General features: G+C 52.7%; 1 protein-coding gene across 4 annotated transcripts in view; it reads right to left on the bottom strand.

Moving 5' to 3' along the window:
• The window catches only part of Slc17a9 (solute carrier family 17 member 9), a 16019-nt gene extending 7164 nt beyond the window's left edge, over positions 1-8855 (bottom strand). For 2 of the 4 annotated variants that reach the window (XR_003851132.1, XR_003851133.1), the window contains exons 1-4: positions 8699-8855; positions 2849-3046; positions 2330-2469; positions 1208-1307 (exon numbers count right to left, since the gene is read on the bottom strand). Coding sequence is in view for 2 of the 4 variants with exons in the window: in XM_008843253.3 (XP_008841475.1) it covers positions 1208-1307; positions 2330-2469; positions 2849-3046; positions 8699-8790 (530 nt within the window). In the remaining 2 variants the exon portion in view is untranslated. The remainder of the gene's footprint in view (positions 1-1207; positions 1308-2329; positions 2470-2848; positions 3047-8698) is intronic. The other 2 variants (XM_008843253.3, XM_029568450.1) reach the window with 2 other exon arrangements.
• Between the last annotated feature and the right edge of the window lie 3027 nt (positions 8856-11882).

Here is an 11882-nt window from a genome sequence, read left to right as displayed (position 1 = left end):
GGGGAGGGGGAGGGGGAGGAAAGAAAGAAAACAAACCAAAAAAACCAACCAAACAAAACATGACCACCAACACCAAGCTCCACACGTCCCTCCCCTTATCCCCAGGGTCATACTGTCCCAGATGTAATACAGGTTCCTCAGCCTCCACCTACCACCCTGTGCACTCATCCAAGCAAGAAAGAGAAAGAAAGAAAGAACACAGGCTCTGGAATGCTGAACTGCCTTCCTCCAGCTGTGCTTCCTCCCGTGTCCCAGGCACATCACCTGGGAGAGGAGCCCACCCTTGGGCCACATCCTACCCCTCTGGGCCATGCACAGATCCCTCTCTGCTGTGCAGGACAGCAGAACTGGGGATGAAGATGAGGAAGGGGCCCTTCTGCAGACTGAGCATAGTGGTTTACCTGACATTCACACTTCACTGAATGTGCTGTTCTCATTGCTAAATTTGGCACCCTAGCCTGCAGGACTGACCTGGCCCCACCCACAGGTGCCCTCCTCCCCTCCCCCATTCTTTCCACTCAGCAACAGTGAACCCAGGGCCTGAGTCAGTGTCAGGAAGTCTCTGTTGGCCCCCCAGGAATCCACCTGCTATGCAAACTAGTACCCCTTCTACCCAGTGACAGACACTAGTGTCTACACAACTCTGAGTGTGTCCATGGATTTAACTGAGGGGAGAGGGCATAGAACCACTTTGAGTGTAGGCAGCACCATCCTACAGGCTGGAGTCCTCAATGAAAAAGGAGAAAATGAGCTAGGTGTGATAGTGCACTCCTTTAGTCCCAGCTGTGAGTTCCAGGTCAGCCAGGGCTACACAGTGAGACTTTGTCTCCAAAAAAGGAATAAAGTAAGCTGAGTGTCAGCATTCATCTCTCTCAGCTTCCTGGATGCTGACGCACTGTGACCAACTGTCTCATACTCCTGCTGCCACAGTGGATTGTACCCCAGGACTGTGAACTAAAATAAATCCTTCTTTCCTTAATCTACTTCTTGTCAGGTCTTTTGTCACAGCGGCAAAAGTAACTAACACACTTGCATAAAAGCAGCACTCCTCACAGGCCTGGGAAGCACCAACCAGCCCTTGGAGCCCAGTGTTGTCCAGCAGAGTCCTCAGAGGACCTCCAGACCAGCTACCACTTCTGGACCTACAGGACATCCCCTCAGGGGTTAATGTGACAGTTTCCTGAATCCCTGGGAGACTAGGTCTTACCCAATCTGGGAGCCGGCCCCCACAGTACTGTAGGTGAAGGCTCTCTCACTCTCTCGAACTCTCTGAGACAGCAGACTGGTCAGGGCCGGGAAGTAGACGCCTAAAACAAGCAGGGAATGAGGTTACCAGGGGTCCCAGTGATGGCCTGTGAGGTGAGGGCCAGGTCACTCAGGTTAGGGCTGTGAATCCAGAGCGTGTCTGTGTCTCCTTCACACCTCACTGGTGACTGCTTTTGGCAATAATTGGCTAAGGAAACAGACTAATTTGGGGTGAGAGTCACAAAAAAGTGGCACAAAACATGTATTAGAGAGCCCTTTGCTTCCAAGCAAGACACTTCTGCCCCCAGGCATTCCGGCCTGCTCCCATGTGCTTGCAAGCATGTGTACATACAGACCACCTATCAGCTTCTCAATAGTGCTCTAGCGTGCTCATGTACCTCACATGTATGTACTTTGTTCACACCTGCACCCTTCCAGGAAAGTACCTCTCTCTCTCTACCTGCCTTCTTACACATAGAACCAGGATTTTCTTTGGGCAGTGGGCTCCCTGGCAGCTTAAAAGTCTGGAAACAACCCAATATCCTTTCCATTCTAGAAGGTTCTAGAACCCTAGCCTGGAAGGGCTCCGTGACTGGTCCTCTCAGGACTATGACAATAGGAACCTACGGTCTGTGTCCACAAGGTACCGAGTGTGCATTCTGTGTTGGTATCACCCATGATGTTGACATAGGAATCATCCGCCTTCTTCTCTTCTGGGACATTTAATCACCACATCAATGAACAGGGCTCCTCAGAACACAAGTCTGGTTCCTTGAAAGCCACCATCAGCTCCCTGCCCTGGGGCCCGGGACTTCTCCAGAGGTCAACCCCCCGAGCCCCCTTGTGGAAGAGAGTCACAAGGTTGGGGAACCCAGCACCCCCCTCTGCCCACTGATAACATGAATATGGCGAAGCGCCCCTCATCCCTGCTCTGCATGAACAGTCATAGGTTGTTACTCAGTCACCCTAACTGTATAAACAGACTTTACGTAGGCCCTCAGATACACAGGATCCTCTCTCCTCCCTGCCTGGTGGCAGAACTGAATGCCAACACCAGAAGGAGGCAACCGGTGGTAGCTCTTACCTTGGAGCAGACCTATGAGAATTCGAGAGACGGTCATGAAGGCCAAATGGGCACGGCCAAGGTGGGCGAGCAGCGGCGTGGCAACCGTGATGAAGCCCCAGGTGGAGGCTGACAGCAGAATGACCTTCTCACCCCCAATGCTGGAGAGAACACAGGGAGAGAACAGGATGGCTATGCACGTGGGCTGAGGGGCACCACCCTGTGGAGAGTCCAGCAGTGCGATCCACAATGACCCATCCTTCCGAGGAGGGGCCCAGGGCTGAGTGCGGCGTGCACGGCTGAGTCTGGCCTGTCTGCTCCATGTTTCTCTGCTTGCTGCTCACCCCACGTCTCCCTACTGACCCAGGGCTGCCAGGCCTGGCCTCTCCTCTCCCAAAGCCAGGACCTCTCCCTAAATATTTGTTGAACTCCTCCTCCGCTGGCCCCTCCTTCCCCACGCGCAAGGGCAGGCCTGATGCACTGCCCCTCTGAAGGCCCCCAGGCTCCCTCACTCCTGAGCAATGAGAAGGGTCTGGTTACCGATCCCCGAGGTGGCCGCCCACCACCTGTGTCATGCAGTAGCCCCAGAAGAAGCTGCTGAGCAGGACACCAGCCTCCTTCTTGTTCCAGCCAAAGTCCTGACTCATGGCGACAGTGCAGACAGGCATAGTGACACGAGCGCAGTACAGTAGGCAGGTGCCGAGCAGTAGCATCCCCGTCCAGGCCTGGGACTCAGGTCTGTGCGACAGAAGGAGTGGGTTAGCACCCGGAGGTGCCACAGACAGCCTTGATCCCTAGAGACCTTCCCAAGGGCTAGAGAATGTGGCCATGCATACAGGAAGGGTGGGACTTAAGATAACCTCTTTGGCTTGGATTTCGTCAGGCTTTTACATGCAACGATCTGCGGATACTACACATAGGCTGGGCACAGCACAAGAACCAGCAGGTTGGGGGCAGGTTAAGTAAATGATAGCATGTTCACAAGTCTCAGAGCCTGGACCAATGCTGATGGGTGCCAGGACTATACTCTGGGTCCAGCTGAGAACCAGACACATTCTCAAATTTCTTATGGACCATGGGGGCCCAGGAAGGCAAGCAGGTTAAACACAGCTAACAACCTCCAGGGCAGTATGCTGGACAGGGGGACCCAAAGGAGGCAGGGCTCAGGGAGCAGAAGATCCACCAGGAAAGCTTCTAGGCCTACAAATGCAGAGAGAGGTGAGGTCTGTGGCTCAGTCATGGAGGCCAGGCTTGAAATTCCTGAGTAGAGCTCTGAGACCAATGCTCAAGGCCACACCACACTGTGACTGGTGAGCTTAGCTCTGCTCAAAATGTATAATGGCTTCCTGCTGCCCTTGGAATAAAAGCCACACCCATAAGTCTCTCTCTCTCTCTCTCTCTCTCTCCCTCCCTCCCTCCCTCCCTCCCTAGGTGTCTCTCCAGTGCCCTACTCTGTAACTCAGACCCAACTTGAACTCAAAGTAATCCTCCTGCCTCAGCTTTCTGGGTGCTGGGATTAAAGGCTTGTGCTACCACACCCAGCTTCTTGCTTGTTTCTTAAAAGTTCAAGTCTTAAATTAACATCTACCCAGGGTCTTGCTGACAGTAGGGATCTAACAGTGAAAGAGGAAAGGAACACCCTCCAGATTTGACCAGCCTCACCAGCCCTGATTCTTTACTCTTCAGTGAATTTAGATACTAGCAATTTTATTTTAGTTTTTAATTTCTTTTTTTTGGGGGGGTTCTTTTTGAGACAGGGTCTCCCTGTAGCCCCAGCTGGCCTTGAACTCACAGAGATCTGCCTGCCTCTGCCTCCCAAGTGCTGGGATTAAAGCCGTGCGCCACCAATTTTAAAATAAAAATTGTAGCCCTGTCCAGCCTGGAACTCACAGAAATCCATCTGCCTCTGCCTCCCAAGTGCTGAGAGTAAAGGTGTGTGCCACTATGTTGGACCAAACATTGGCAATATTAGAAGGAGAAGTGATGACAGATGTGCAGGTCTATGTGGTAAGCTAGTGAATTTGATCACACATGTGTAGTCCACTGGCTGCTTCCTAAGCTCCCTCACCTCGGCCTTTACTTTAAAGGTGTTACTTTAACAGCTTTACCCTAGCCCTAGCCCTGTTCTGGGAGGTAGATTTTATTCCTTTTTTTTTCCTCCAGAGTTGGGAATCGAACCTAAGGCCTCACAGATGCTAAGCAAGTCCTCACCCACTGATCCATGTCTCCAGTGGGAGGTGGATCTGAGACTTGCTTTCCTGTCTCTGTTTGGTCACCTAGTGAGGAAATTCTCCCTTGCAAAGCATATTGTTTCAGTGACTGGCATTGTGCGTGGCAGGCAAACCCAGCCTTATTCACAACAGAGCAGTGGAGAAGGGCCCTAGTTCCTGAGACCCTCTTCCTAAAGACACCCCCACAACAAACATCCATAGGGATGCTCTACAGAGCACTGGCCAGGCCACCAGGATGTCCACACCGACTCACAGATCAGGAGCATACCACCCACCCAGGACAGCAATGGGGGATGTGGGTTGGGCCGTTTGGGAATTCTGTGTACAATGATCACCATGATTCTGAAACCCATAGTTTAGGTTTTTAAAATATAAAAGGGATTTGAACACAGTCATGCATTAGGTAACAATGGCAAGTGGAGGGGGAGCATCTGGGGAGGTGTGTGCCCAATAAAAGTCTGAGCCAGAGGAAGGGGTACATATGAGGGAGGATATCTCCTTTGGGAGGGGACAGGCAGGAGGGTAGCAGTACTGGACACAGGTCCTCTGGGGTTGGGATGGAAGCCAGGCTAGTTACATGCTGGCCCCTCTACACAGCCACAGAGTATGGAAGAGACAACCCAGCAGGAACCCAGTTAGCACACCAGGCCTGCGGGACCCAGGGCTGCAACTGGGCTGGGTCTAGAACTCCATGGGGGAGTGCTGGACAGTCACAGGCAAACAGGAGCAGGGTCAAAGGTGAGGGTCAGGGTGCAGGATGGACAGCCCAGGGGAGCAGCAAAGTCAGAAAAAAATGGCAGGACTCTGTAGTGAGGAAACCTTGAGCTGAAAGCCAGGGATCAAAAAATGTGGATTGGAGTGTCCATCAGGGAAAGGCCCATGGGCTTCCAGGGGCAGCTATCAGAACAGAGCAGGGGAGACAGTGAGACAGGCAGCAGGTGAGGTGAGCCCCTGGGGCACTGCACCTTGCATGTCCCAAAAGATGTCTGGGTTTCTGGGGGTCAACAACAGCTCCCAGACTATGGTGCCAGGCATCTGCCAGAGGAGAATGGATGAGGTTGATTGAGGGCACATGGGCAGGTACCCTGGTCCCCCTGGGCCCACCCCAGGCAGAGGCCATCATTGCTCTGGAAGAGCCAGAGCCCTTAGCTACAGCCCTTCCAGGGGAGGTTGGAGGTCCCTGAGGTCCATTCTGGCAGTGGCCAATCTGGTACCTGCTATGTGAGCCTGGCAAGTAGCCTCTGAACCTCAGAAACAGGAAGGAACCCCCTCAGCAGATCCAAGAAGGGCTGAGGTCTCTGGGAACCCTTGGCCCTGGGGAGGACGGCAAGTTTACCCTGCTTAAGGATGGTACAGCTGTGCTGGGGGTCACTGGGAAGAGTCAGTTCACAGCCATGCTCAGGCTTGGGCCCCCAGGCACTATGTTTTTACACAGTCTAAGCTGACAAGGCATGAGTAGGCTAGTAGGTGGGAGGGGATCCCCAGCCTGCAAGACGCCACGTGGATTCAGTGGCTCTGAGGTCTACAGTCAAGAAACTGCCAGTGATTGGTCCAAGTAAGGCTCTGATGGGGACTGGAGAGATGGCTCAGCAGTTAAGAGGCACTGGCTACTCTTACAGAAGACCAAGGTTCAGTTTCTAGCAACCACATGGCAGCTAACAACAGTCCTTAACTCCAGTTCCAGGGGGTCCCAAACCCTCCCCTGGTCTCCACTGGCATTGCACAACACAGGTACACTTATATACATGCAGGCAAAACATTCATACACATAAAATAAAAATAAATCATTTGGTGCCACTGTACATGGCAAAGTCTGGCCTGGTTATTTCTCAGGTCACTAGGCTCTGGGGTTCTGGGTCTTCCCCTCCAGTTGGAATCTGGGACATGGGACCCTTGGGGGGTACCTCTTCAGGGGTCTATTCTTGTACTTAACAGAATTCTGCCCAGTGAGGGCTGCACACAGTGCACCCTGCACTTGACATCCATCCCGTCAGTAAATTGTCCGAAGCAAACATTGCCACTAGGTTACTGGGAGCACGAGGTGACAGTTCAAGCCGCCCCTAGGGGCGTCCTACCTGGCCTGCAGCACTGCCCCACCTGCAGCATCCACCCTAGGTGAGGCCTTTATATGTAGAACAGATCGGTTTTTTCTACTGACTGGACCCTAAAAGCCAGTCTAAAGGTAACTTTAAAAGGGAACTTTATAGGCTGGGTGTGGTAGTGCATGCCTTTAATCCGATAATCCCAGCACTCAGGAGAGACAGGTGGATCTCTGTGAGACTGAGGCCAGCCTGGGCTACATAGCAAGTTCCAGGCAGACTCTGTCTCAAAAAGCCAACAACAACAATAACAACAACAAAGGAACTTTATTCCTTTATGTAGTCAAGGCAGCAGAGGGTCACCTGTGTTCAAGAGGGACCCACCCAGCATGCCACCCTCCCATAGTGCACTTATAATTGCCCAGTCTTATTGCAGTCTAGGGATCAGTTAGAAACAGGAAGCTAGATGGACTCATGTAGAGGTTGTTCCTAGCCTCTTGGTGGCCACAGGAGGTCAGGAAAAGCTCATGAGCTTCCAGACAACCAGTGCCCCCCCAGAATGGGCTGTAGAGGGAAGAGTAAGATACTCTGCTTCCTCCCTGTACCTTGGAGGCAGGAACTGGGCCCTGTCCCTGAGCTGGGCGGATGGTAGCAGACTGATGAAGCTACACCTCCAACGGAAGTTCTCCTGGAGGGAGCCTAACCAGACCAGCTGCCCAAGGACTAGCTAGGACCCCAGACCCAAGAGTCCTCATCTCATTGGTATAGGACTGCCTGAAAAGCTCCACCCTGCCCACTTTGTGCCTGAACTTTTTGGCACTCTCAACATGCCAGGACGCTTCCTCCAAGCCTTCTGAAACCTTGGCTTCCTGCAGATGGCCTGTGGAGGGCATCTGGAGCTGAGCTAACAAGTGATCACGTGGCCCTTGGGCCAGAAAAGGGAAATGTGCTGGTGCCAGTGGCTAGGAGACCAGAGTCCCGAGTATGAATGCTCCAGTAACATGTCTCCCTAACTCTGGGCCGACCAACCTCCCCATACCCTCAGATTTACCGAAGAGTTGCTTCCCAAGCCACAAAGAGAGCTGGAGGAGGCAGTGGGTCAACAGAGAACTTACTGCTGTTATTATTACCCACACATGAATTGTGACTGGCCATGACTCTGCAATCCCAGCTCCTACCCCCCAGAATTCTCAGCTGCCACTGCTGCCAAGGACTACAGCAAGTAGCATGGAGGGCACAGAAGAGCAATGAGGGACAAGGGCCAGACAGTGCCATTATATTGTAACCTGTAGCAAAGCTGGCAGAACAGTTAACAGTTCTACAAGTCCTAGCTAGTAGTACCTCAGAGGTATCAGGATAAACATGGGGTAGGGAGGGAGGTACCCAGAGCAAGAGAGCAAGGGCAGGCACACCAAGGCTGGCCCTCCCCTTCTAATTGGCACTGGCAGGGCTGTGATCTGGCTCTGGCTCTGTGCCTCTCCATGACCTCTGGCTGTGGCTTCATCTGGCCCAGGTCCAGCAGTGTTACTGCCCCAGGTCCTTCTTACAACTCCTCCTAACAGATGCATGGGCTCTTGCCCTAGGCAACTGGGAGAATGGGGTAGGAGTCCAGTGGATTCTATAGGGCTTGACTCAGTCCTGGGTCCAGCACCTTAGCCTGGGGGTCTCAGCCCACAGAACAGAGTGGTGGCTCTTCTGTAGTCTGGGTCTCCTCTTTGGGGGTCCCATCTGTACCTTCTCACAGCTGTTCCATGGCCAGCTGCCACCTTCTTTATCCTGTTTTCTGTGGAGCCACCTGCCTGGGAGCAGTAGGTAGAGTAGAAATGAAATATGAACAGGCATAGGTGACTGCTGGTTTCCTCCTCAGAGGTCATGAGTTGAGGTCCTGACTGCCCAGGCTGCTTGTGTCGGTCCCTAGGTGGTAGGAATCTGTCCAGTACCAGTGCTCCCACCAGGCCTCCTGTGTCCTTCTTGGGGGTTAGGGCTGCCCAGGGAGGAAGGTGGCAGGTTGCAGAAAGACTGAGAAGCAACTTCTAGAGTCCAGTGCTCCGTGAGCCTAGGTCCTGAGAGGCAGCATTTAAGCTTCCTCCCTTCCCCCACCCCACTCATGCCCCATTCACCTGGACCATTGGGCATCCTCTGCTGCTGCAGATGGGGCCCTGTGGGCCTCATCTTGGGGTGGCTGCATCGGGATGAGGCGCTGAGACGGCATGGGCACCGTTGTGTCCCAGTGCCGTGCCCTCCCACCTCCAGCCTAGGCCAACCCACAGGGCAGCACCGCCCAAGTCCACGTGTCAGTTCCAGTGCTTCCGTCTGGCTCTCCCAGGACGTGTTGCCCCCGGAATCAAGCCCCGCCCTACTGGTGTCCCCAGGAGGCAGGGCCGGGGACCTCCCGGCTTGTAGCCCCTGAGGCTTGGTGCTAGGACTTCCGGACTAGTAGGGGCTGCCCAGGGGAATAGCAGCCCCAGACCAGTCAGATCTGGAAAGAGTAGCAATATGGTGTGTGTGTGTGTGTGTGTATGTGTCCGTGTCTGTGTGTCTGTCTGTTCCTTTCTATGAGCTGTGGGGGGATAGTGATGAAGGTGCCCACAGGGCTGTGTCTGGATCTAGTGAAAATTTGGGATCCATCCTAGTGTAGACAGTAACACTTCAAGGCAGAGGATTTTTAAAATGGATCTTCTGGAGGAGAGCTGGGCTGGTGAGGGAGCAGTAAAGGTAGGTGGTCACTAGCTCAGAATCCTGGGCAAAAGTGTTCTGAGCACTGACCAAAGACAAGGCTCTGGGCTAGGGCCCAACCACATCTCACCGGGAGACTGCAGGGGAACGCTCCTCACCCACCCTCACCCCTCCTCCACTCCCGCTAGCCTAAATAAATCCCTTCTCACCGCTGAAGGAGGTCAATTGAAGACACACCCACCAAAGGCTTCTAACAGCCAGACTTTGTGATGCATGCCTTTAAATCCAGCACTGGGGAGGCAGAGGCAAGTCAAGAGATCTTCCTGAAATCAAGGCCAGCCTGGTCTACATTAGGGGTTCATACCAGCTGGGCTACAGGGAGCTCCTGTGGGGGGGGGGGAATCACCAAACTAAACAAAATCAAAAGTTTCCTCACAGCACTCAGAATCCCCTTTCCCTTCATCTCTACAAGAGCCCAGCCACCATGGAGCATTTGCTCTATTTCCATACACATTCCTTGAATAGTAGAACCAGGACCAATGGTCAGGCATGGTGGTACAACACCTTTAATCCCAGCACTTGGGAGGCAGACAGGCAGATCTCTGTGAGTTTGAGGCCAATCTGGTCTACATAGTAAGTTCTAGGCCAGCTGGGGCTATTGGGAGACCATGTCTCAAAAAAGACCAAAAAAAAAAAAAAAAAAGTAGGACCAGGTAGTAGAGCACATTCTTAGCATGTTTGAGGCCCTGGGTTCAATCCCCAGCACTGGGAGCTAAAATCAGGACCTAAAAGCAAGGTCCATCCATATCAGATACCCAGTAAGGTTCACTGACTTACATATACCTCAAGCCAGAGCCTGAACAGCAAATGTGGATACCCAATGACCAGAGCTGACAGGGAAGAGGAAATGCAGTCAAAGTTGAGTGGGAGACTTTACAATACCAGTGTCTGGGGAAAGGCCCTTCGTACCGCCACACCCTGTGCACAGTGGTTAAGGATGGAAGCAGGAAGAGGAAAGCCCCAGCATCAATCAAGCCCTGGAGCAAGAGGTCTGAGTGCTTAGGCTGTTGATGGGGACTGGGGCACTGGCACACCTCCCTGGGCCCCACATTCACTAAAGCAGCTGTGGGTACAGCCAAGCTGACAGGTCACATCTGGCTGGGAAGTAAGCAGTATCAGCTACTGGCAGTGACTGGGGTGGATATTATTTAGGCTTGTTGATTCTGTGAACTGCCCCATACCCAGCTGACAAAACCATCTTTGGAGTTGGATGTGGAGACCACAGCAGACAGGTAACACCTGAGCCTTTGGAGGAAGGTGACCTGTGTGACAGTTGTCACAGCCTGGTCTCGGCACAAGGTGCAGACTTCTCTGGAGCCTGTGGTTCCACCTTCCAGTGATTCTGTCCCTGTGTCTTGTTATTCCAAGTGTGCCACTGGGAGGCACTCCCTGACTCATACCTCGCTTATAGTGTCACCCCGGCCTCCTCAGCCCCTGGTCATCCCACCAAGAAATGAGGAAGTGTGGGTGCAGGTGATTGTGCTCCTGAGTAAATGGAACCCGCAGACTTCTATCCTGGGCCTGAGTCTCCAAGACTCCACTTGGCCCCTGCCTCCGCTGTAGTCCAACATGTACAGTTCTAAAGATGAAAAGTCCAAATATATCAAACTGAAAAAAATTGGATTTTACCCCATTGTTTCTGACAAGCAACTCTAAGAACTAAGATTTCAGGAGCTAGATGTGGTACTGTATGTCTGTTACCCCGGCACTCAAGAGGCTGCAGGACTGTGAGTTTATGGCCAGACTGGGCTACAAAGTGAGACCTTGTCTGAAAAAAGAAAGAAAAAAGGGTTTCAGTACTGAATAATTTGCATCCATCCTCTGGACTGAATGTGCACTTGGTAGAGAAGAGGGGACAAACAGCCAGGCTGGATTCTACTAGAAGCACAATATTCCCTGAGGACCTTAGGAGCCTGTCTGGCCAGTTGTTTTCAGTGTCCCTAGGACTCTGGGGCAGCTCATTCTTTTTGAAGTTCTAACGCCTTCGGCTAAACCTCATAAACACCACTGATCAAGAATTCTTATGGGGCCAGGCACAGTGGCACATCCTTTAATCCCAGCACTTGGGAGGCAGACAGAGCTCTGTGAGTTCAAGGCTACATAGAGTTCTAGGCTAGCTGAAATTACATAGTGATAACCTGTCTCAGGGGGCAGGGGGGGGGGGGGGGGGGGGGGGGGAATCTAACCAGAGTACTCAAGAGTCAGGACTAGTTGATCAGTGTGTCACCAAACATGGATCCTGGGTCAGTGTGGTCAACAGTCTTTTCAGCTCTGACTGTGACCACCACTTCCTCTTCTCCCTCAACCTCCATGACAGAGTCCTAGGTGACAGGTGGGCCTGACTCACAAAAGCCAGGTGGGAAGGGATCACAACTGCCAGACACCTGATCTACAGGAAGGCAGAATGATTCTTGTGGATGTGCCTGTAGAAAGGGGGAAATAAGTGTAGTGACTGTCTGACAGGCACTGGAGGTCTAGCCTTAAGACACTGGCAGCCACACATGTCATGGCAGAAGCCTCAGGAAATGGACATACAATACAGTAAGCAACTGTACTCTAGCAGCCGTC

This window comes from Nannospalax galili, unplaced genomic scaffold (genome assembly GCF_000622305.1).
Source record: "Nannospalax galili isolate Female #2095 unplaced genomic scaffold, S.galili_v1.0 scaffold160, whole genome shotgun sequence".
NCBI classification, from domain to species: domain Eukaryota; kingdom Metazoa; phylum Chordata; class Mammalia; order Rodentia; family Spalacidae; genus Nannospalax; species Nannospalax galili.
The sequence above is the reverse complement of the archived record's forward strand: the minus strand, read 5'-3'. Positions and strand labels throughout refer to the sequence as shown.